The following is a 23,632-nucleotide window of genomic DNA, read 5'->3' as shown; positions in this document are numbered from 1 at the left end:
CACTCCTGCCCAGGCCCCCACAGGCACCCTTGATGTGAACGATGTAGAGCTGGCCATGCCCACCCAGTAGGCCACACTCACTCCATCCATGCCCACCCAGTAGGCTGCCCCCCCCGCCCCCCCAAGGGCAACCGCAATGCTGATGTGGCCCTCAATGAAATTGAGTTTGACACCCCTGGTCTACGTCATTCCCCTGATCAGCTAAGTTAGTCAACCTCCTCCCTAACAGACCAATGATTAGAGGAAAGACGGGTTAACATGGGACAAACAAACAGCCGAGAAATGCCTTCTAGAAGCTTCAGATTGTTTATGCCCTTTAGCATTACTAACCTCTGGGCCCTCTTCCTCCACTTAGCCAGGCCTCTGGCCAATGTCCCATCATTAATCTCCCCTTCTATTTTCATTTGCAAACACTTGGCACAGGCGCACTCCTTGGCAGGGCAGAGTTGCGTCCCCTTGGTTGCTAGAGCAGGCAATTGGAAAGTCACATGTAGCAACATTGGGGGGAAAAGGATCCCTATTCTTAGCTCAGGAATGTACCCAGTGCCGTGTTATGGTACCTCGAGCTAACCCTCCTTGGAAAAGCAAGGACAGTTCGGTGATGCTAAACAAACCTAGAAACTATCCCCAATGAATCCTTCCAACGGCGAGAGAATAATATAGGGAGGTTTCATAGCTTCCTCTCCTTCTGCTTTTCAAACATTAATCTTCCGAGGCATGTTATAGGCATGGAAAGTTTCAGCAGAGAATAAACAAGCCAGAGACACTGAAGGTTGGGAAAGGATTAAGGTAAACAGATCTGCCCCGATTTTTACTACAAACAAAAGCCATTAGATCTTGGAGAAATTTGCTAGGGGGTTGTTGGTTTTTAAGCCTCTCGTTGCAATATATGCAGGTTATATTTTGTACATTTCATTGAAGAATGGGGTGATGGGGTGGAAGTGGGTTGAAGTCAGCTAGCAGCTGTCTTCCTCTTTAAAAACTAGAGGGCTTTTCTATGATCTGTTGTTCTTTTAGAACTGAAACCGATGCATTTTTTTTTTTAAAAAAAGCTAAAACATTGAGTGCATTTTATTGCGGATGTACAGTCTAGCTGAGTATAACTATAAGGTTGGAGACAATGTTTTAGCAGACTTTGAAATCTGCTAAACAGGAATCCGTGATTCCTGTTTGGGGCTGATCTGAAAGCAAAGCAATTCCCAGTAAAATAAAATTAAAAAAAATATTTCCCCTATACATTCCTAGATGCAAGGAACTTAGTTTAATTGTGTTGCTCTGCAAAGTTACATTTTTTTGGGAAATGACTAAGGGTTTTTTTGAGGGGGGGGGAATGTTAAATAGCCTAGAATTTTTAAAGCGTTTCTTCCTTATGAACAAATTTTTTGCTTTGGTCTTGAATCATTGATTACTGCAAGCATGTTGAAACATTAGTCCTTAAAAAAAATTAATCTATTTTTAACTCATTGGGCTATTAGAAGCCGAGAATGGAAATTTAATATCAGGTTTATTTTGTAAGAGGAATGTGATACAGGTAGTCCTTCGACTTACGATCATAATTGAGCTCAATTTTTTTTATTGCTAAGCGAGGCAGTACGTTTGGCCCCATTTTATGAACTTTCTTGCCTCAGTTAATAAGTAAATCATTGCAGTTATTAAGTTAGTAACATGGTTGTTAAGTGAATCTGGGTCTCCCCTATTGAATTTGCTGGTTGCAAAAGGTGATCACATGACACCGGGAGGCTGCAAACGTCATAAATATGAGTCAGTTGCCGAGGGTGTGAATTTTGATCACGTGACCATGGGGATGCTGCAATGGTCATAAATGTAAAAAACTGTCATAAGTCACTTTTTTCAGTGCCACTGGAATTTTGAACGGTCACTAAATGAACTGTTCTAAGTCGAGGACTACCTATATACAGTATATATACTTTTTTAACCTTCTTTGTTGGTGTAAGCAGCTGTTTTCCCCATTCTGTAATAGATGGACCTTATTTCAAGGGGACTTTTGAAGAACTTTTGATACAGTAATCCCAAGAATTCTCTTTTGGATGCTGTTTACATCATGGAAGAAAAATCTCTCCAAAGCCTGCTGTTCAGAGACCAAGATTTTTCATCTGATCTCCTAAAGCAGCTGAACGACTTGAGACAAAACAGAATCCTAACTGACGTTCTTCTGTGCACAAACGACATTGAAATTCCTTGCCATAAGAATGTTCTTGTCTCAAGCAGCCCCTATTTCAAGGCCATGTTCTGTAACAACTTTAAGGAGAGCATCCAGGAAAAAGTCAACCTCCAAGGAATGGACTCCAGCATTCTGCATGCTATTATCCTTTACGTCTACACGGGAGAGGTCCTCATGACTCCCGAGAACATTCTGAGCCTCATGGAGACGGCTTCCATGCTTCAGTACATGAAACTCTTCGAAGCCTGTTCAGCTTACCTCCAGGATCAGCTTTCTCCAGAAAATTGCCTCAGTCTGAGCAGGCTTTCTGAAATCCTCCACTGTCAGGATCTTAATCAGAAAGCGAAAGCTATGGCGCTAAGGTATTTCCCTGAAGTAGCCACTTCTGAAGACTTGAAAGAACTTTGCCTGTTAGAGTTGATAGACTATCTTGGGAATGACGAACTTTATGGAGAGGAGGAACAGGTTTTTGAGGCTATTATGGTCTGGGTAAGGCATGATCTTCAAGCACGACAAGGCTATATTCAAGACTTGTTCAAAAAGGTGAGGCTTCAGTATGTCCATCCAACGTTCTTCTTCCGTTTCATAGCCAACGACTCTCTCATTCAGTCATCCCCCGACTGTCAAAATATCTTAGAACTTGCAAATAAGCAGATGTTTTCTTTGTATAGTGTCAGTGTCCCTGACGTCAAACCCATCTGGCATGTTCCCCGGCGCTATTCATGTCGGGAATTTCTCCTCTTAATCGGTGGTCGCAAAGACAATCAACAAACTACAAGGGACGTTTTGCTATATGATGAGAAGACAAATCAATGGTTGAGCCTCGCTAAGTATCCAACCCGTGTCTACAAGGCCTCTGCAGTGAGTCTGCACAGTAATATCTATCTTCTGGGGGGAATTCCTATAGGTAACGGGAGGAACCAAGTCAGCAATAATGTTTACATCTTCTCACTCAAACTTAATCAATGGAGGCTGATAGAGCCCATGTTAATGGCACGCTATTCCCATAGAAGTGTGGCCTACAAAAACTATATCTTTGCCATTGGAGGCATAGGCGTGAACCGGGAAATCTTAAATTCCATGGAAAGGTATGATAGCATCTACAACGTTTGGGAAGACATGGCAAATATTCCTACTGCAGTTCTGCATCCTGCTGTATCTGCCAAAGACCAAAGAATCTACCTGTTTGGGGGGGAAGATCTGATGCAAAACCCAGTCAGGCTAATACAGGTAATTTCCTTTCTTGATAATCTCACTTGGGCTATCTCAATTGCATGCTTCCAGACATGTCTGCCTTTGGTTCAAACTCTCTGGGCTATTCTGATGTTTTGCTAAGAAAATGTTCTCAGCAGAAAATAGAAGAACCTTTCCATTATTTTGAGAAACTATTTGGATGCCAGGCAGCGGATAACCAAACTCATTGGCTAAGCTGAAATTTCCATCTCCTGACAAACCACATAAAAAGCCCTTTTTATTTATACTTGCAATCGTTTTGCTGTTAAGAGCTTAGGCAACAGCCACAATGTCATTTTGCTAAGAGGCCCCACCATTACTTGCCACATGCAATCTGGAGGAGCGTAAATATTGCAGAATGGACAAAATAATAATAATAGTCTGTGATTGTAAGCCAGATTATTCCAGAGGCAAGTCAAAGGTTAATTTTTGGAACAATTGCAAATGTGGGTTTGTCTCAGCATTCCAATGCCAGTTTAACAAAGAGAAGGACTAGTTAGAATGGTTGTGTCCAAGGGCATCTACGGAGGGGGACAAAAAAGAAATCAAGATAGTGGCTGCAACTGTGAAATAGGAATCCTGACTCCTTGTTCTTATTGGCTATAAGAGTCCAAAAGAGGCTGATCAGTAAAATAGGGGTGGGGCTTCAGTCACATGGTTGTGGCTGCCATCTTGTCTGTTTAAATTGAGCTACCTCATCATCCCTGGCTACATTATACTTAGTCTTAGAGGGTCATCTAGGCTGGCTTTTGAAGTCTACAAACATAGCACCATGCCAGTTGATAAAGTACATTCTATTTTATATTTACAAACTTCTATAGCTGCAAACTGTTAGAAGTTAATAAAATATGAGCAAATCAATATCTTCCTGCCTGCTTCATGGGCTCAAGTTTGCAGCAGATCAATACCTTCACACAGGCTAAAAGTCCAGCACAGGAGATCACCTCCACAATTTAAACCAGATTGACAAAAAAGGGGGGGCAGGTTAGCTAAACTTGGTTTGATTCCTTCTTTACACGATTCTGGACTTGCAAACATAATAAAGATGCCCCCATGTAATTTTCTCAGATATACAGGTAGTCCTTGACTTACAACAGTTCATTTAGTGACTGTTCAAAGTTACAACAGCACTGTGAAGAGTGACCTATGACCGTTTTTCACACTTATGGCCACTGTAGTGTCCCCATTGCTTGGGAACTGGTTCATATTTATGATGGTTGCTGTGTCCCGGAGTAGTGTAATCACCTTTTATAAACTTCTGACAAGCAAAGGCAACGGGGAAGCCAGATTCATTTAACAACTGCAATTATTCACTTAACAACCGTGGCAAGAAAAGTCGTAAAATGGGAATGTCTCACTTAGCAACATAAATTTTGGCCCCAATTAAGGTCATAAGTTGAGGACTACCCGTAGTTTGTTATCCGGATATGGAAATTGTTTCTGCCAACCCAGATTTAGGGTTACATTGTGTGAATTACACTAGTATTTTCCATTTTTAAACCTAGAATTTTCTGAAGCCCTGTTTTCTCAGCTTTGTGCTTTTATACATTTTATTTTCATTCCTGTCATTCAGTGGCTGTGCTGGCTGGTGATTACAGGAACCGAGGATATCATCTTAAAGGCAGCTTCCCATTTTATAATGTACAGTAATAGGTTCAAATATTTGGTTTCATAAAAAAGCAATTTACAAACTGTTTCGATACCAGCTGTTCTTTTAATCATGGGTGGTCATTTAAAAAAAAAAACCCAGAAAGTTAGGCAATTCCAGATGTCCATTGCAAATGTTTTATCAGCATTTGGTGGCCATCATGATTCAGGTTTCTGTTAAATAGCTCACAAGATACGTGAACTGTTGACTTTCCCATTATGTTTATGCAACAGCTAATGATGCACTAATAAGACTTTAAAACAAGCTCTGGCATTCTTTTCATTTCTCAACTGCTGAGTGGTATTCAATTGTGTGTGTGTTTGAATCTAGTTGACACACAAATAGACGGACACCGACACAAATGAGGATGGAGCTGAATATTCAAATGCCATTCAGTTTCTTATGCATTTAAATGACTGTACACAGCCGTGGTAGTTTCCATTCTGTAGGCCAGTAGTTCGTAACCTTTTTAAACGAATCGCCCCCTTGAACCAATGAGGAAGTTGTCCTCGCCCCCCTCCCCCAACATAACCTCTCAATCACAACATAGGAAATAATTCTTCAATTTATGCAAACACTTTTTTTGTTTTCTTTAAAATTGTCATCAGGACATATCGATGCAAATAATTTATTTCCAGTCTTTTCCCCATATCTCAACTGTGTAAAACATTTTGGTGCCATCTCACCTCACATTCTTTACCGACAAAGCAGTCAAGACTCCGGCGCGCCTTCCTGGCCAGCTGGGCCAACGGTCCCGCGTCTGGGGATCGCAGGGGCTGCTCTCCCTCAGGGCCGCGGCTTGCGGGAAGGCTGGCCCGCTCAGCTGAGGCTCTGGTGGGCTGCTCCCAGCGGGGATCCCGGGGATCCCCTGCACGGTTCCCCGGCCACGTGCACCTGGGATGAGGCCAGCCAGGGAAACGGACTTCCTGGCTGCGCTTCTCCCAGGGGGAGGGGCACCCAGGCACAGGGCCAATCAGGAGCCCTGCGAGAGGGCAAATCCGCATCAGAGAGAGAGAGAGAGAGAAGCCCAAGTGCCTCTCTCTGTCTCTGTCTCTCCAAATGGCGGAGGAGGCTCAGAGCCACAGGGGCAGGCTCAAAAGTGTCCCCAAAACTTCTTGTTCCATCGCCCCCATATTGCTCCCTTTTCGTTCCTTCGCCCCTGCGTCGCCCCTTTTCGTTCCATCGCCCCCCTGAAAAACAAAATCGCCCCCTGGGGTAAATATACTGTATATATATATATACTTAATTAATTAATTAATTAATTAATTAATTAATTAATGCAGTACTGTATATAGGTACTTAATTAAACCATTCGTTTACTGTCTAAAGTTACAACGGCATTGATAAAAGTGACTTGCAACCAATCCTCACACTTATGACCGTCACAGCATCCCTATGATCACCTGATCAAAATGCAGGCACATGGCAATTGGCATGCATGGCAGTTGCAGCTTCCTGGCATCATATCATTGCCACCTTCCCTGCCGGCTACCAACACACAAAGTCTATGGGGGAAAGCCAGATTTGTTTAATGACTGCGCGATTCACTTAACTACTATGGCAAAAAAGGTCTTAAGATCTGCCACGACCCATTTAACAACCTGGAACGAATCGTTACCTTTAAGACTAAGGTTGACTCCAACATTCAACTCCTGATGGACATACTATCATCAAGTCATTGACTTGATCCTGACCCCTCTACGAACAACTTCAGGTATGAACCCCTACCTTTGACTGACCACCAAAACCCCATCAGTCAGTTCACACCAGAACGAAGTGAACTAACATGGGTGATTAAATGTTGGATTTCCAGAACTGGATCCAAAATTTGGTAACTATTTGTCCAATAGGTAAATGATTACAACCCAACAATTAACCAGTGGAACAACTTGCCTCCAGAAGTCGTGAATGTTCCAACACTGGAAGTTTTTAAGAAGAGACTGGACAGCCATTTGTCTGAAATGGTATAGGGCAGAGGTCCCCAACCTTTTGGGCACCAGGGACCGATTATGTGGAGAGAGGTTTTTCCGCGGACAGGAGAGTATGTGGTTTTGTGTGTGCTGCCTGCATCCTGTGGATGGGGCTTTCCTTGTTTGTGCGGACCAATTGCTGGCATGCCGTGGCCCGATACTGGTCCATGGACTGGGGGTTGGGGACCCCTGGTATAGGGTTTCCTGCCTGAGCAGGGGGTTGGACTAGAAGACCTCCAAGGTCCCTTCAGCACTGTTATTCTAGTCTATTCTATTTGCAATATACAGTATTTTCACTTTTTTTAAAAAAATGGATTTAATATTAGCGATATCCTTTCATCTCAAATTCATCCATTTCATGCTCTGTGTACGGAGGCGCGGTGGCTCAATGGCTTAATGACCCTGGAGATGGTCTCTGCTCGGGCGGTTCGAGCCCTAACTCTGCGTAGTAGGGTGAGTTCCCATCACTTGCCTTGGCTTTTGCCCACTTTGCAGTTTGAAAGCATGTTCTATGCAGGTAGTTAAAATAGGTACCACTTTGGTGGGGAGACGAGGTGGTGCTCTGTGCAGGCAGTCGGATTCCGGATGGCTCTGATTTCCTGGTTGCGGTGCCTGCTCGCAAGGCAGTTCCAGGAAGGGAGGGAGCTTTGGGTGATGCTGCAGGAAGAGCCACTGGTCTTTCTCTCTGGTGCGATGCCAGCTCGTCCTCCTGTGGCGCACTTACAACAGGGCTGGTACCCTGACAGGTGAACTACTACTCTGCAATAGCACTGTGTTTCTTAGCTACTGTAATAACTCCATGCGCTAAGAATAATAAATAATAATAAGGCCCTTTGTATTTCTCAGGTGTATCATGTATCTAGGAATATGTGGTTCCGAATGGAGACCAGGATGGTGAAAAACGTCTGTGCACCAGCAGTTCTGATTGGAGACCGGATTTTTATCATTGGAGGTAACCTACGTTGAAAATCACTGTCATGCAGGTGTCCCAAAATATAGCGATTTCTTTCTGCTTGATGTTGTAGTGTAGGGTTTTTTTCCCCCTACAACTGGCATGCCTGAATATATCTTGTGGAATCTATTACAGTAGTAGTATTGAATCTAATTTATGTTAAATTCAATTTATGTTTTGTTCTCTGCCTACGATTTCACAGTGCGTCTCTTAATACAGATTATTCACAATCCTTGATGCAAGCAAGTTTTGCACAACTTTTATTCAGAATGACAACTGAGAAAGGAAGCAAAACATACAGATAAAAGAGTGGAACATACAGAGAAAAGAGTGGAAAAGAGTGAAATTCTATACTAGAGATTCTTGTATCTCCTAGGGTATCTTGGATGTTGACATCTCTACTATACAGAATTTCAGTATATTTCTTTTATATTTGTTTCATCTTCTTTGAATCAATTATTATCTGTCCTCTGACATCCTTTAGTTTAGCATACCAATCTGAGGTTGCAACCATCTTCTAATCAAAGATAATATTGGATGAAAAAGATAATATTGGATGAAACCTTGGAATAATGTGTTTGAAACCTATTAGAGAAAATATGCTGCAAAGCCTTGCTCCATGTTTTACTTCTGAAATATTGATCCCATACCTGGGGGTCTAATAAAGCCAACACAACACTTTTGATGATAATAGGTATGTCAGTGTCAATCTCTGGCACCAAAGCTTTTCATTTAGTTCTATACAAGAGAAAACAGGGAGACCAAAATGTGAACATAGTAGAGATGTACAAGGCTTGTAAAAAGCTAAACCTTGCCCTCTATTTATTCTGAAACCTTGTGCCAATGATTCAGCTGACAAGCTTAAGCCACAAGTGTTTTGGTTTATTTAAGAAAAAGCACAAACATTTCAACTAATTTCAAACATAATTCATTTTCCTTTAAAGCAAAGAGATTTACTACCGATAAATTTTCAGTTACCAAGTAAGTATGTCATAACATCATCTAGTTGTTCCTGGCTTATCGAGCAATTGGAACTGGGGGGGGGAAATCTCAATAATAACAAACAGATGTTTGGTATTTTTCAAAAAGCATCTAATATATGTCAAGTTTCCCTTGAATAAATCAGATCAAAACAAGACAGAGTTTATTAATCGCAGCAATGTGGCACTTGGCTTGAATTAAATAGAGTTCTTATTATTTACTGCAATGATGTCTGATTCTGTATTAGTTTTGAGCTGATCCATTACATGATAAAGCATTATAGTTAGTAGCAGAGCAATAGCACTTAGACTTAGATACTGCTTCATAGTGCTTTTACAGCCTTCTCCAAGTGGTTTACAGAGTCAACATATTGCCCCCAACAATCTGGGTCCTGCTGGAGTGAGCAGTGAGTAAGTCTGTAGTACTGCACTCTAACCACTGTGCCACCATGGCTCTAATTTAGAGAGATAGTTTTGCAGGTCTGTTTACCAGCTTTAGATTAAATTCAACAGGATATTTTTTGGAGGACACAATGAAGACACATTATCATTCTTCAATTATTCTTCTTTTCTTGACTGTCATATTTCATCAATTCCTGTAGCTTTCCAATCTGGTAACAACGGAAGTGTTCCTCTAACATTATCTTCTGTACTAGAGATTTTTGTATCTCCTAGGATATCTTGAATGTTGACATCTCTACTACGCAGAATTTCAGTATATTTCTTTTATATTTGTTTCATCTTCTTTGAATCAATTATTATCGGTCCCCTGACATCCTTTAGTTTAGCATACCAATCTGAGGTTGCAACCATCTTCTAATCAAAGAGAGAAACAACCTAGAAATAAAAAGAAATTTCCTGACAGTTAGAACAATTAATCAGTGGAACGACTTGCATCCTGGAATTGTGGATGCTCCAACACTGGATATTTTAAAGAAGAGATTGGACAACTATTTGTCTGAAATGGTATAGGGCAAGGGTCTCCAACCCCCGGTCCGTAGACCGGTACCAGGCCGCAGCATGCCAGCAACCGGTCCACAGAAACAAGCAAAGCCTCATCCGTGGGATACAAGCAACACACAAAACCACATACCCTCCAGTCCATTGAAAAACCTTTCCCTATGGAACCAGTCCCTGGTGCCCAAAAGGTTGGGGTCCTCTGGTATAGGGTTTCCTGCTTGAGCAGAGGATTGGACTAGAAGACCTCCATGGTCCCTTCCAACTTCCAACTGTTATTCTGTTCTGAGTTTGGAGATTTTTTTGAAGACTGTCCTTGATTTTCTGTGTCTGTTTCCATCTTTGATGTTTTTATAGAGATCATTGTAACATTGTTTCTTGCCTCTTCTGAAATTCTTTGTTAAATTCCTTCCTAAGATTTTTGTTTTTCTTGGCTTCAGCTTCAGCTTCTCTTTTCTTGGCAACTTCTGAGGTCTGTTCTGAAATCCAGTTTGCTTTATTCTATTTTTTGATCTTAGATAGTTACTTTTCACACTAATCCTTAACAATTTCTTTGAGTTCATTCCACGGTACTTCTGGTTCCCTATCGGTATGGTTCAGGAGTTCAGAACGTTGTTTTTCTTTAAAATGGTGCCTATAAGCTCAAGATTACTCATGGAGTTACTGTTGGGTTTGTTCTTCCACTTTGGACTGATGTGGAATTTGCACCTTATCGGTTTCACAATCACACCTAGTTGTGACTTTGCTATTATAACTGATCTCTTCCATCTGTTTATACCAATAATACTGTCAATTTCATTTACAAGTAGTCTTCAACTTAACAACCACAATTGAGCCCAGAATTTTGCTCATAAGTCATTGCAGTCGTAAGTTAGGAACTCATTTTTACAATAATCATTAAGCAAGTCATCATGGTTGTGCTGGACCAGTCAGTCAGTTAGACCAGTATGTTAGAACGTTTAGCATTTAAAGGGTTAAATGCTGTTCGCTGTTTCCTTAAGAGATGGCTTATGGGTAATCTAGATTTAGCTGTTAGTTAATCCTATAGTTCATCTAGACAGTGGGAGGAGTTAAAAGTTATTTGCAGGATATCCTATTACATGCCAGGGTGTTTAAATGCTAAACGCTGTTGCTGTTCGTTCTAACATACAGTTCTTAAGCTAACTGACTGGTCCAGCACAATGGTTGTTAAGCAAACCACGTGGTCGTAAGGCTGAAGTTAACTCACCAATGGGCATTTTTTGCTGGGAAATGGCAAAAGTCATTGGAAAATGCAGTCACGTGACCACAGGATGCTGCAATCAATTGAAAAAAGTGAGCTGGTTGCCAAGTGTCTGAAAGGCAGTCGCGTGACCACGGGAGTGGTGCAGCAATTGAAACCTTGAAGATGTAAGTAACTTTTTTTTTAGCCCTTTGTAAGTTCAAATGATCATGAAACGGCTGGTTACAAGTCAAGGACAACCTGTATGTGTACTCCATTTAGCGACAGTCATGTCATTTTGGTTCTTTGAGAACTGTGTTAGCAATGAAGGAAATATTGGTTAGGAAGGAACTGATGTCCTTTCTAGTCTAATGAAAAGAAGGACCAGGGGTGACATGATAGCAGTGTTCCAATATCTGAGGGATTGCCATACAGAAGAGGAGGTCAGTCTGTTCTCCAAAGCACCAGAAGGCAAGACAAGAAGCAGTGTGTGGAAACTAATCAAGGAGAGAACCAACCTAGAACTAAGGAAAAATTTTCTGACACGGAGAACAATCAACCTGTGGAACGGCTTGCCTCCAGAAATTGTGGATGCTCCATCACCGGTGGTTTTTAAGAAGAGATTGGACAATCATTTAGCACACCAATTTGAGATTGCAATCATCTTCTAAGCAAGGAGAGAAGCAACCTAGAAGTAAAAAGAAATTTCCTGGCAGTTAGAACAACTAATCAGTGGAACGACTTGCCTCCATCACTGTGGTTTTTAAGAAGCGATTGGACAACGATTTGTCTGAAATACTATAAGGTCTCCTCCTGCTTGAGCAAGGATTGGACTAGAAGTCCTCCAAGCTTCCTTACTCTGATGATGTTCTATGTTCTAACTTGCTTCGCTTCTTTTTCCTAGACTGTGCAATCCAATTACATTTTCTTTTTTTTACTGTTTTCAGCTTTGTCAACTCCCCAAGGCATCTCATTTGCAAATTCAATCAATTTCAGCTTGGACATTAAATTGACCTTCTGCATTAGTGGAATGAGCAGAAATGTGGATCACCATCATATTAAAGAGTTTCTCACAAATTCTAATTGATATTATTGAGTCATCCACCGCATTGTATCTAAGCACTGTCTTTGTTACACCTTCTCTGACAATGAAAGCATAATGTCATAATGGTGTAACAGGTCTGCCTATTTTGACTCCAAGCCACGCAAGGGAAGAGCATAATAATATGGTTGTAATAGAAAGAATAAATCACAAGAATAGAGAACACAGTAATATTATTTGTAAGGAATCGTTTAGGCCACTGAGTCAGTGAGGTGCACGCGTAAGGTGGGGGAGTGTCAAAGCAATATGGCAGGTGGTGCATCATGACGTAAGTCTCACCAGGTGGAGTTTCCATTGCAAAACCCCTCCCTCCATCTTGCTGATGGTGACACACAAACTCTCTGGATACCACTGCATTGATCCTCTGCTCAACACAAGAACCCAGATAAAAATGAATCCCCGTGGAGCAACTTGCTTTGTCAAGGTTTATGTTGCTGCTAACCACCGCCAGTTCCCATAGGTAATCCTCAACTTACAACCATTTGTTTAGTGACCCTTTAAAGTTACAAGGGCAATGAAAAAAGTGACTTATGACCGTTTTTCACGCTTATGACCGCTGCAGCATCCCCAGAGTCACATGATCAAAATTCAGATGCTTGGCAATTGGTTCATATTTATGATGTGTCATGGTTCCGATAGATGAGACCAGTAGAAATAAGAACTCTGAGGCAATTGCTTTCTTCAAAGAACAATTTTAATGGCTACATAATATCAGCACGAACAAAGATGAAACCAAGTCTGAAAGTTCCCCCCCCCAAAAGGTTACAAAATAAAAGTTGAACTCCCGACCCTTTAGTGTGTCATAAATCACAATCCCCAATTACCACCTTTGGCGGGCTTCCTAACGGTAGCTCCAGCCCGCCAAACACTTAGGCTGCTTGACCTTGGTTCCCACAAGAAAGTTATTGTTTTGACTAAACCAGTGATGGCGAACCTTTTAGAGACCGAGTGCCCAAAAACTGGCCTCACCCCTGCTTCAACCCCTGCCCTACCCCTGTCCCACCCCCTGCCCTGCCCCCACTCCACCCCACCCTGCCTGCCCGCAGGGCCACTCACCGCCTCCAGGGCCCACTGCAGATCGCCCAGGCAGCCCAGCAGCGCCATGGCAGCCACATCCTCTGCCCACGCCCCACAGCATCAACTGTGCACGTTGGGGTGTGAGGGCAGAGTCTTGTCTACGCTGCCTGGCTGCCATGTCCTTGGCTGCGCTGCTCCGCGTGGGCCACGCTCAGGGACAACTCTCCTCCAGGGAGGCTGCTGGTGAGGAGGGGGTCGCGGTCAGAGGCAAGGCTGGGGCAACAGCATGTGTGCCCACAGAGAGGGCTCTGAGTGCTGCCTCTGGCACCCGTGCCATAGGTTCGCCACCACTGGACTAAACTATAAGAATACATCTCCCTCCTCCCATTGCTGTGGCAACCAAAAAACGAAGAAACATGGCTGTATTCAGAGCATTTGAGGGTTTGACATGATGGTTGCAGTGACCTGGGATCATGTGATCCCCTTTTGCAATCTTCTGACAAACAAAGCCAATGGGGAAACCAGATTCAGTTAACAACCATGTTACTAATTAACAGCTGCAGTGATTCACTTCACCACTGTGACAAGACAGGTTGTAAAATGGGGCAAAATTCACAACTGTCTCACTTAGCAACAGAAATTTGGGGCTCAGTTGTAGTCGTAAGTTGAAAACTATCTGGATTCCATTACACTTCCCTTCCATTCCAGAGACGTTCTTCTTGTTGATCTTGTGACTTATGAATTTCACAAATTTGCTTTTTTTCTTTCTTTTTTTTTCCCTCTAGGGTACACCCGAAGAGTAATTGCTTATGATACTAAAGACAATAAATTTGTGAAGTGTGCGGACATGAAGGAAAGGCGGATGCACCATGGGGTAGCAGCCATCAACGAGAAGCTGTATTTGACGGGCGGCCGCTGTCTTACGGTGGATAATGCCATTGTGGACTCCGATTCCCTCGATTGCTATGACCCTCAGACAGATACCTGGTGTTCAAAGGGGAAACTGCCACATAGACTATTTGATCACGGATGCCTCACACTTCAGTGTGTGCCTTACGCCAACCTCTTGGAAGAAGGGAATGAAAGGAAAACTTTTTACTAATTGCAGGGAAGATGCTAGTCAACCTTTCCCAAGCCAACAAAATGGATTCAGGAATCGGCTTGGGAAGGTCCACCATAACATGAGGTAAAATGAGCTCTTTGCCTCAAGCAGCAGATACAGGATTTGATTAAAGCAGTGTTTGGGGTGCTTATCCAGAGAGATTAACCCTGGGTTGTCTCCATGAACCCAATGTCCTGGGTTCACACAGATTCCTGAATCCTGGACTAAGCTCTTGCTACATTGCAGTATAATGTCTGCTAAATATAGCCTATACATTGCTAAAGTTTTTCACTGTATTCTTTAATAGGACCCTTTGTTCCCTAATTTCAGGAACAACCATGTTTTTATGCAGAAGGATTTGCCTTGTATGTTATGTGCATATGACCCGAATGGTTTTTTTTTTAAATTTCTTTTGGATTAAACGGATCCAGTGCAATTCTGAAATAAATGAGTGCCAGAGACATATAGATGTGTTTGTCCCTCTCTTTTCTCTTGCTTGCCTTTTTTTCTTTTCACAGCAAGCTTGATGGGAACAATATATTTTTCACTCTAAGAAGTTCTAGCTGAACAGCAGTTTTAAAGTGGATCGTCCTCCCATTCATTCTTCAGAAGATGTCAAGTGAAAGAATCCTTTCCATAAACTCCCACCAGGATATTCAAAATCTAAGCCCTTCTATACCTTATATTTATCTTATCTTCTGACAGATGGCACAATTATTAATAAAGGACCAAGTTGCAATCTCCCACCATTCTTATTTTCTGAGAAGGCCTCTAGACCAGTGATGGCGAACCTTTTAGAGACTGAGTGCCCAAAAACTGGCCCCGCCCCCGCTCCACCCCCTGCCCTGCCCCCGCTCCGCCCACCATCCCCCGCCCCACCTGCCCGCAAGGCCACTCACCGCCTCCAGGGCCCACCACAGATCTCTCAGGCAGCCCAGCAGTGCTATGGTGGTCATGCCCTCTGCCCGTGCCCTGCAGCATCAACTATGTACAATGGGTGTGAGTGCAGAGTCTTGTCTACGCTGCCTGGCTGCCATGTCCTTGGCTGCGCTGAGCCGCATGGGCCACACTCAGGGGCAACTCTCCTTCAGGGGGGCTGCTGGAGAGGAGGGGGTCACGGGGGGAGGCGAGGCTGGGGCAACGGCACGTGTGCCCATAGAGAAGGCTCTGAGTGCCGCCTCTGGCACCCATGCCATAGGTTCGCCACCACTGCTCTAGACTTTCCTAGTCAGCCCTCCCAGGTAAACCAGACAAGAAACATAACAGAATAACAGAATTGGAAGGGACCTTGGAGGTCATCAAGTCCAACTCCCTGCTCAGACAGGAAACCCTACACCATTTCGGACAAATGGCTGTCCAGTTTCTCCTTAAAAACTTCCAGTGTTGGAGCATTCACCGCTTCTGGAGGCAGGTTGTTCCACTGGTTAATTGTTCTCACTGTCAGGAAGTTTCTCCTTAGTTCTAGGTTGCTTCTCTCCTTGATCAGTTTCCATCTGTTGCTTCTTGTCCTGCCTTCAGGCGCCTTGGAGAATAGCTTGACTCCCTCTTCTTTGGGGCAGCCCCTGAGATATTAGAACACTGCTATCATGTCCCCCCTCGTCCTTCTCTTCGTTAAACTAGACATACCCAATTCCAGCAACCGTTCCTTATATGTTTTAGCCTCCAGTCTCCCAGATGCCAAGCTTGTTAGTTGGAAAGCTGACAGTCCAGGTTCGAGATTGAACGCCATGCAACAGGATGAGCTCCCATTCCTGTCTCAGCTCCTGCCCACCTAGCAGTTTGAAAGCATGCAAATGCGAGCAGATAAATAGGTACCATTTTGGTGGGAAGTTAACAGCGTTCCGTGTGCATTTGGCATATATCCATGCTGGTCACATGACCACAGAAAATGTCTTTGGACAGTGCTGGCTCCCTCAGCCAAGAAGATGAGATGAGCACTGCACCCCATGACTGGACAGGGAAATCTTTACCTTTGCCTTACTTTTTATACATCTTTGTTTTCTTCAACATTTTTTCTTTTTCTTGCACTTTTTGCTTTTTCTTTGCTTTTTGCTTTCCCCCCCCTTCCCTACTTTTTATTGCTTTGTGTTAGTTTTTAATCTTCTTGTTTAAAAGTCTAAATTACAATTATATACGAGATGAACGATGCTTCCAAATGAAAAGTAGATCCTCTCAGCAGGAGTTAACGGAGAGAGATTCACATACACGGCATAGTTTCTGTAAATCCACAGACCTGTTTATGTTGGTAGGAACACTAGCAACGCAATGTGTCCTTCATGTGACTGTACAAGTTCCTACAACACAAAGTACGATGGCTGGGCAATAGAGAGGGGAGATCAGGAGGTGACCGATTGCTCAGACTTAGTTACAGGAATGTAAGGAGATAGCATGGAGAGAAGTGGAAAATACGATGAAGCAACACCAGGTTTACAGCAACAGGTGGCCAGGTTGTCTGTGTCCCCAAGCAAACTTACAAGAGAATATTTCAGTTTAGATTAGCTGGCCGGTTCAAGGGAAATGTGGTCCAGCTAGGAATGTAAACAGCTTAGGGAAAAAAATGATCTACTATTTGCAAACAACAGTGACAGTAAATCAGATCATCGTCCTTTTGCTGGAGGAAAAGGACACCAACGTCTCCTGCTTCCAGAAGACAGAAGCCAGCAGGAGTAGAAACTGGGTTTTCTGTCCTTTGTTTAAGGCACTGAGATATCAGGGTTAGATATGCCCAGTGGTGGGATTCAAATATGTGAACAACTGGTTCTCTGTATGGATGCTGCTTCCGGAAGTCCATTCTGAGCCTAGGCAACAAAAAATTAGCTACTTGTTCTGCCGAAGTGGTGTGAACTGGCTGAATCCCATCACTAGATACAGCCCTTCCATAATCTGGCCTAGTGGTTGGGGCTCCATGAATGCTCAGGCAGGTGGGCTTAGCATGCACAGTCACCTAGGTGAGAAGGGTAGTGAAAATTTAAATAAATAAACAAACAAATAATCACTTTCTCAATATTTAGCCATATCTTAGTTGTGCTTCAAAAATTATTTCTACCTTGCCTCAGCTGATACCTCGATTGCAGTGAGGTGAACCATGGCCCTTTTATGACTTGTGGACTTCACCTTCCAGACTTCCTGAGCCAGCCATGCAAGTCAGGTAGTCCTCACCTTACGACCATAATTGGGCCCAAAATTTATGTTGCTAAGTGAAACATTTAAGTGAGTTTTGCCCCATTTTATGACCTTTCTTGCCACAGTTGTTAAGTGAATCACTGCATAGGAACCTGGTTGTTAACTGAATCTGGCTTCCCCTTTGACTTTGTTTGTCAGAAGGTCGCAAAAGGTGATCACATAACTCCGGGACATTGCAATCGTCATAAATATGAGTCAGTTGCCAAACGTCTGAATTTTGACCATACAGATGCTGCAATGGGCATAAGTATGAAAAAAAAACGGTCATAAGTCACTTCTTTCAATGCCGTTGTAACTTCGAACAGTCACTAAACGAACTGTTATAAGTTAAGGACTACCTGTACTATAGTATTCTAAGTCAGGGAAGAATCTTGCCATATGAATTAATGAAAGACACATTGCCTTGATAACAATGGATCTATTTCCTTTGTGCAATATCCATTTGGGCCATAAATTGCATCTTATTTTTCTGTTCTCTGCCCATGGCAAGGTGGATTTACGTTTACCCAGAATGTGGTACTATATGGAAGAGCGTATTGATGTCTAGTTTGGATTGCAGATTTGTTTTCCTTGTTGACATTTCTTTGGTGCTGTTTTGCATTTGCATTGCATTGCATTGTGAACTACATTGATTATTGATGGTTTTATTGTACTGGTGCTATTGTAAGCCACCTAGAAACAGAATATGGGGCAGAATAAAACTCTGCATAATACATAAACTAAATAACTGTAACTATTCAGTCACTAAACCACTGTTCCTCAATCTTGACAACTTACTTGAAGCCCATTCCTCTTAAAGTTGCCAATGTTGAGAAACACTGCACTAGCCATTGTAATCAACAGGAGCTGGACTGGTGCCTTTGAGGAAGACATCAAGATTCCCCCAATAAGTACTGTAGTCTTTGAAGAACTTTTCTGAAAAGCAACAAAGTTGTCAGAAAACTTTGATGGGGAAAAAAAATAAATGTAGTTTATGATGCATTTTTGTTGATTTACAATACATAGCTGTGAAACAAGACCTTGCTTGATTGTTTAAGGTACAGTACATTGTGCATTTGGCTTGTTTGTTCTGATCATTGTGAAGATGTGCTGTTCCTGAACTGGAGGGAACTCTTCTCCTATTAAATTTCTTAAGTAATCAAGACATAAATCTTTTTAAAATGCTGCATAACATTACCAGAAATTGATGTGGTACAGGAGGTAGGAGGCAGACCAAGAAAAAGTAAAACTTTTTATGTCTAGAAAAAAAAGCATCTATATTTTTCACCTTGTGATCTCTTATTGCCCATATAAGTGCTATTTATGCAGTACAAGAGAAATAACACATTAATTATTCCTCCTTGATTAAAACCAGGGGTTTTCAAACTTGGCCCTTTTATGGCCTGTGGACTTCAACTGAGGAATTCTGGGAATTATAATCCACAAGTCATAAAAGGGCCAAGTTTGAAGACCCGTGATTAAAACAGTTAAAGTCATAGGTGTGAGTAAAAACAGGAAGGAACTAAAACTAGGGAAGGGAAATTAGTTAACAGTCCACACTTGATGAGTTGGAAAATAATTGGCACAAACTATGCAAGCAAATTAAGCCTTAGGCCTTGTCAGTGAATTACCCGCTCCTTTTAGTCAAGCTGGACTCCTGGTGACCCTATAGATTTATAAGTAGTCCTCAACTTACAACCATTCATTTAGTGACCGTTCAAAATTACAGTGGCACTGAAAAATGTGACTTATGACTGTGGTGGTGCGGTGGTTAGAATGAAGTACTGCAGGCCACTTCGGCTGACTGCCGGCTGCCTGCAGTTTGGCAGTTTGATTCTCACTGGCTCAAGGTTGACTCAGCCTTCCATCCTTCCAAGGTCAGTAAAATGAGGACCCAGATCGTTGGGGGCAAAATGCTGACTCTGTAAACCACTTAGACAGGGCTGTAAAGCACTGTGAAGCGGTATAGAAGTCTAAGTGCTATTGCTAATGCTCTTTTTCACACTTATGCCCATTGCAGTATCCCCATGGTCACATGATCAAAAAGCTTGACAACTGGCATGAATTTATGATGGTTGCATGTGGTCACCTGTTGTCACCCACTGACAAGGAAAGTCAATGGGGAAGTCAGATTCACTTAACAACCTTATTACTAACTTCACAACTGTAGTGATTCACTGAACAACTGTGATTAGAAAAGTCATAAAATGGAACACAAAACTCACTTAACAACTAACTATTTTGCTACCTCTACTATTGCCTGTTCTAGATCAGAGGTCCCCAACCTTTTGGGCACTAGGGACTGGTTCCGTGGAGAAAGGTTTTTCCATGGACCGGAGAGTGCATGGTTTTGTGTGCTGCCTGCATCCCACGGAGAGGGCTTTGCTTGTTTGTGCAGACCGGTTGCTGGCATGCCACGGCCCAGTACTGGTCCATGGACCGGGGGTTGCGGACCCCTGTTCTAGATGCCTTGAACTTTGCAGCGAGCTTTACAGCCTTAGGAGTTCTCTGGTGGTCTCCTACCCACTTAGTCAAGTTGGACCCTGCTTTCAAAGGTCAGCCATGATCGGGTGGGTGCTGCCATCTAGAGGGATTTGCTAATGATATAGCTAGCAGACTGGAAGGTATGCAGCCGTATCAGAAGAGTGTTAAGTGTTGTAGTGTTAAGTGAATCACAAGCTCATTAAACGAACCTAGCTTCCTCCATTGACTTTGCTTGTCAGAGACTGGCTGAGAGGGTCACAAATGCTGATCACATGACTTCAGGATGCTGCAACTGTTGTAAATACATGCCAGTTGCCAAGCATCTGAATTTTGATCATGTGACTGAGAATGCTACAACGATCATGAGAATCGATTGTAAGTCACTTTTTCCCAGTGCTGTTGTAACTTTGAATGGTCGTTAAATGAATTATTGTAAATCGATGACTGCTTGTAATCCCGCACTTTGGGGAGGTTTGGGTCTAAGGCAGGAGCCTTCAAACTTGGCCCTTTTATGACTTGTGGACTTCAACTCTCAGAATTCCTCAGCAGGCATGCTGGCTGAGGAATTCTGGGAGTTGAAGTCCACAAGTCATAAAAGGGCCAAGTTTGAAGGCTCCTGGTCTAAGGCTTAAAGGTGCACTGCCAATGTTATGGAAGAGCCTCTCCATGGAGCTCTGGCTAGCTCCTTCATTGCTGGTCTTTGGGAAGCTCTTGAAGACCAAGCTATTTTTGAGATAGTCTTTTCTTATTCTGAATTTAATTTTATTTTGCACGGTTTTGTTTTCAGATTGTTGTATTGTCACAGCAGGTTTTATTTTTTACTTTTTACCATATATGGTTTACATTTTTTTCTATGTAAGTGGCCAAAAGTCTTTTTAATTGTGGCAGCATGGAAATATGTTTAATAAATAAGTAAAATAAACATGAGGACAATAGAATCCTCGCATTTAAGTTTCCCAATAAGCTGCCTCTGAACCCAAATTCAGCTGCCAAAACAAACTACCTTTGTTAGTTTTAAGTTCCACGAGCTTGTCATAAATTCTTCTATTCACACAGCACACTAAACTTTGATTTGTTTAATAAGTTACATTCAGCCAGAATTGAAACAGCATACTAAATCAGAAACCACAGTCTATATATCACAAGGACTGGATTTGCACAATCAAAAGCAAACAGACCTACATTATGGCTTATCATGATAATATAAACCAAGTTTATACATTGTCCATCCCTGTTACTCACAATCTCCTGTAACACACATAGTTCCACATTTATCTTTTAAGAATTTTAGCCATCAAAGCCAGGGGTCCCCAACCCCCGGTCCGTGGACTGCCAGCAACTGGGCCGCACAAACAAGCAAAGCCCCATCCGTGGGATGCAGGCAGCACACAAAACCACACACTCTTCGGTCCGTGGAAAAACCTTTCTCCACGGAACTAGTCCCTGGTAGCCGAAAGATTAGGGACCTCTGATCAAAGCAATCAAAATTCATCTGAAAAATCTGTTTTCTATTTTATGCCTGGCATATTATGCCTGTTAAATACCCACTGTTAGAATTAGCCACCAAAGAGTAAATACCATCCACAGAGCAAGGATAAGAAGGCCTTTCATATCAGCAACTATACCAAGGTCCTTTTTTATGCCACTGTATCTGAAAACAAAAGCCAGTGGAAGCAACTGATTGTACACAAACATTGCTCCAGGACAGAACGTTACAGCATCATGTGTCTTTGGGCAGATTATGGAACCGGTCCAGCAACTGCCTGCAAAAAGCCACCAGAGTTGAGAAATGCAGAACACACACTAGAATAGCTGGGGAGAAAAAGTTAACTGAGTATGTGAATTAGACTAAAACTTGGCCTCTCCTTAGTCAAGGAGACAAACAGAATAATTGAATAACAGAGTTGGAAGTGACCTCGAAGGTCTTCTAGTCCAATCCCCAGATTCAAATATAGAGCCATTGACAAGCATTCTTTGGGTGCATTGATTTTATCAACTGTGAGTTCTTTTAACAAGAATTTCACCTACTTTTCAAACTTGGCATCTTTAAGTTGAAGTCCACATATCTTAAAGTGGCCAAGTTTGAAAAAACACTGATCTTGTCTTACCCTTTTATCAAAGAAAGTTTCATGACCTCCCTGAGATCCAGGTACATAAGATCTACATCATTCCCCTGGTCAACTAATAACAGAATACAGAGTTGGAAGGGACCTTGGAGGTCTTCTAGTCCAACCTCCTGCTCAAGTAGGAAACACTGATACTGATATCCCCTGCTGAAGATGTTACCTAGCCTGGTAACAAAATGTTCAGAGAATGCTCGGAGAATTAACCTTCACCCTCCTTACACCAGAGCTACAGACATTTGCCACTATTGCAAACTCTATAACACTTCAGACAAATAGTTGTCCAATCTCTTCTTAAAAACCTCCGGTGTTGGAGCACCCACAATTTCTGGAGGCTGATCATTGTTCTCACTGTCACGAAATTTCTCCTTAGTTCTAGGTTGCTTCTCTCCTTGATTAGTTTCCATCCGTTGCTTCTCGTCCTGCCTTCAGGTGCTTTAGAAAATAAGTGGACCCCTCTTCTTTGTGGCAGCCTTTTAGATATGGGAACACTGCTATCATGTCACCCCTCGTCTTCTTGTAGATCTGAGCTTCAGATTAATCCAAGTCTGTCTGGAATGAGCTGTTTTCATCTAACATTCTTGTTCCTCAGGGATACATTGGATCTCTTTGAATTTTCAGTCTCTTCTTTATCAACACCATGACACTAGATGTAGCGATGAAAAGGATTTGGACAGAAAGCAAAGATCCTGTTGAGAGGAACAAGGAGTTCTTATGGTAGTTCACTGCCATTATTATCTGAAGAAGGTGACCTATCCAGTGGTGGGATTCAAATATGTGAACAACTGGTTCTCTGTATGGATGCCGCTTCCGGAAGTCCATTCTGGGCCTGGGCAACAAGAAATTAGCTACTGGTTCTGCCGAAGTGGTGCAAACTGGCTGAATCCCACCACTGGACCTATCAGATTACTGACCTGGAACTCAATCTGAAAAACTACTGCTCTTCTTTGGAGATCATCAGATTCTAGAAGCTCTGTCCCCCAAATCATGGAAAGAACAGGTTTAGAGAGAAAGCTGATCCTTTCCAACTGTCTGACAACTATTTTCCAGGACCTGTTGCTACCTAATCCATTAAAAACTAGAAATATGAGCTATTGAGCCTGACACATCCTGCATCCAATTCATGTGCTCTGGTTCTCAACTAGTCTTCTTGGATGGGGCTAAGGAGCTAACTTGAACATTCAAGGATTGTGCAACTTCGACCCAGAGCTTTACTTGGCCTTTGCATGATATTTTGGGGGGCTCTAAAAAATGAGTGGGGTCAGGATAAACCTTGATTTGATCTCATTTCATTTGCAGTTAAATTCAGTTAAGTATTGTATGCGGCCGTGCGGGCGGTGTTGGGAGGGACTCGTCGCTCCCATGTAACACCGCTGCTGCGCGAGCTGCATTGGCTGCCGGTGGCCTTCCGGGTGCGCTTCAAGGTGCTGACCATCATCTTTAAGGCGCTCCATGGCATCGGACCGGGATATCTTCGAGACCGCCTTCTGCCGCAGATTACCTCCCATCGGCCTGTACG

General features: G+C 42.7%; 1 protein-coding gene across 1 annotated transcript; it reads left to right on the top strand.

Moving 5' to 3' along the window:
• The first annotated feature begins 557 nt into the window (after positions 1–557).
• Positions 558–14,807, top strand: KLHL38 (kelch like family member 38). The gene is made up of 4 exons (XM_015824465.1): positions 558–789; positions 1,982–3,412; positions 7,880–7,985; positions 14,028–14,807. Exons 2-4 carry the CDS (start codon positions 2,063–2,065, stop codon positions 14,342–14,344), a joined length of 1,773 nt encoding a protein of 590 aa, XP_015679951.1. The 5' UTR covers positions 558–789; positions 1,982–2,062; the 3' UTR covers positions 14,345–14,807.
• The last annotated feature ends 8,825 nt before the right edge of the window (positions 14,808–23,632 follow it).

The sequence above is a fragment of the Protobothrops mucrosquamatus genome, unplaced genomic scaffold (assembly GCF_001527695.2).
Source record: "Protobothrops mucrosquamatus isolate PMUCROS unplaced genomic scaffold, P.Mucros_1.0 scaffold2242, whole genome shotgun sequence".
Taxonomy (NCBI): Eukaryota; Metazoa; Chordata; class Lepidosauria; order Squamata; family Viperidae; genus Protobothrops; species Protobothrops mucrosquamatus.
The sequence above is the reverse complement of the archived record's forward strand: the minus strand, read 5'-3'. Positions and strand labels throughout refer to the sequence as shown.

What these genes read in the sequence shown, in the direction of transcription:
- KLHL38 (XM_015824465.1), top strand. Translation starts at nt 2,063, where the DNA reads ATGGAAGAAAAATCTCTCCAAAGCCTGCTGTTCAGAGACCAAGATTTT. An exon ending in ACCCAGTCAGGCTAATACAG is followed by an intron (nt 3,413 to 7,879) that starts GTAATTTCCTTT and finishes TGTATTTCTCAG; the next exon opens with GTGTATCATGTATCTAGGAA. An exon ending in CCGGATTTTTATCATTGGAG is followed by an intron (nt 7,986 to 14,027) that starts GTAACCTACGTT and finishes TTTTCCCTCTAG; the next exon opens with GGTACACCCGAAGAGTAATT.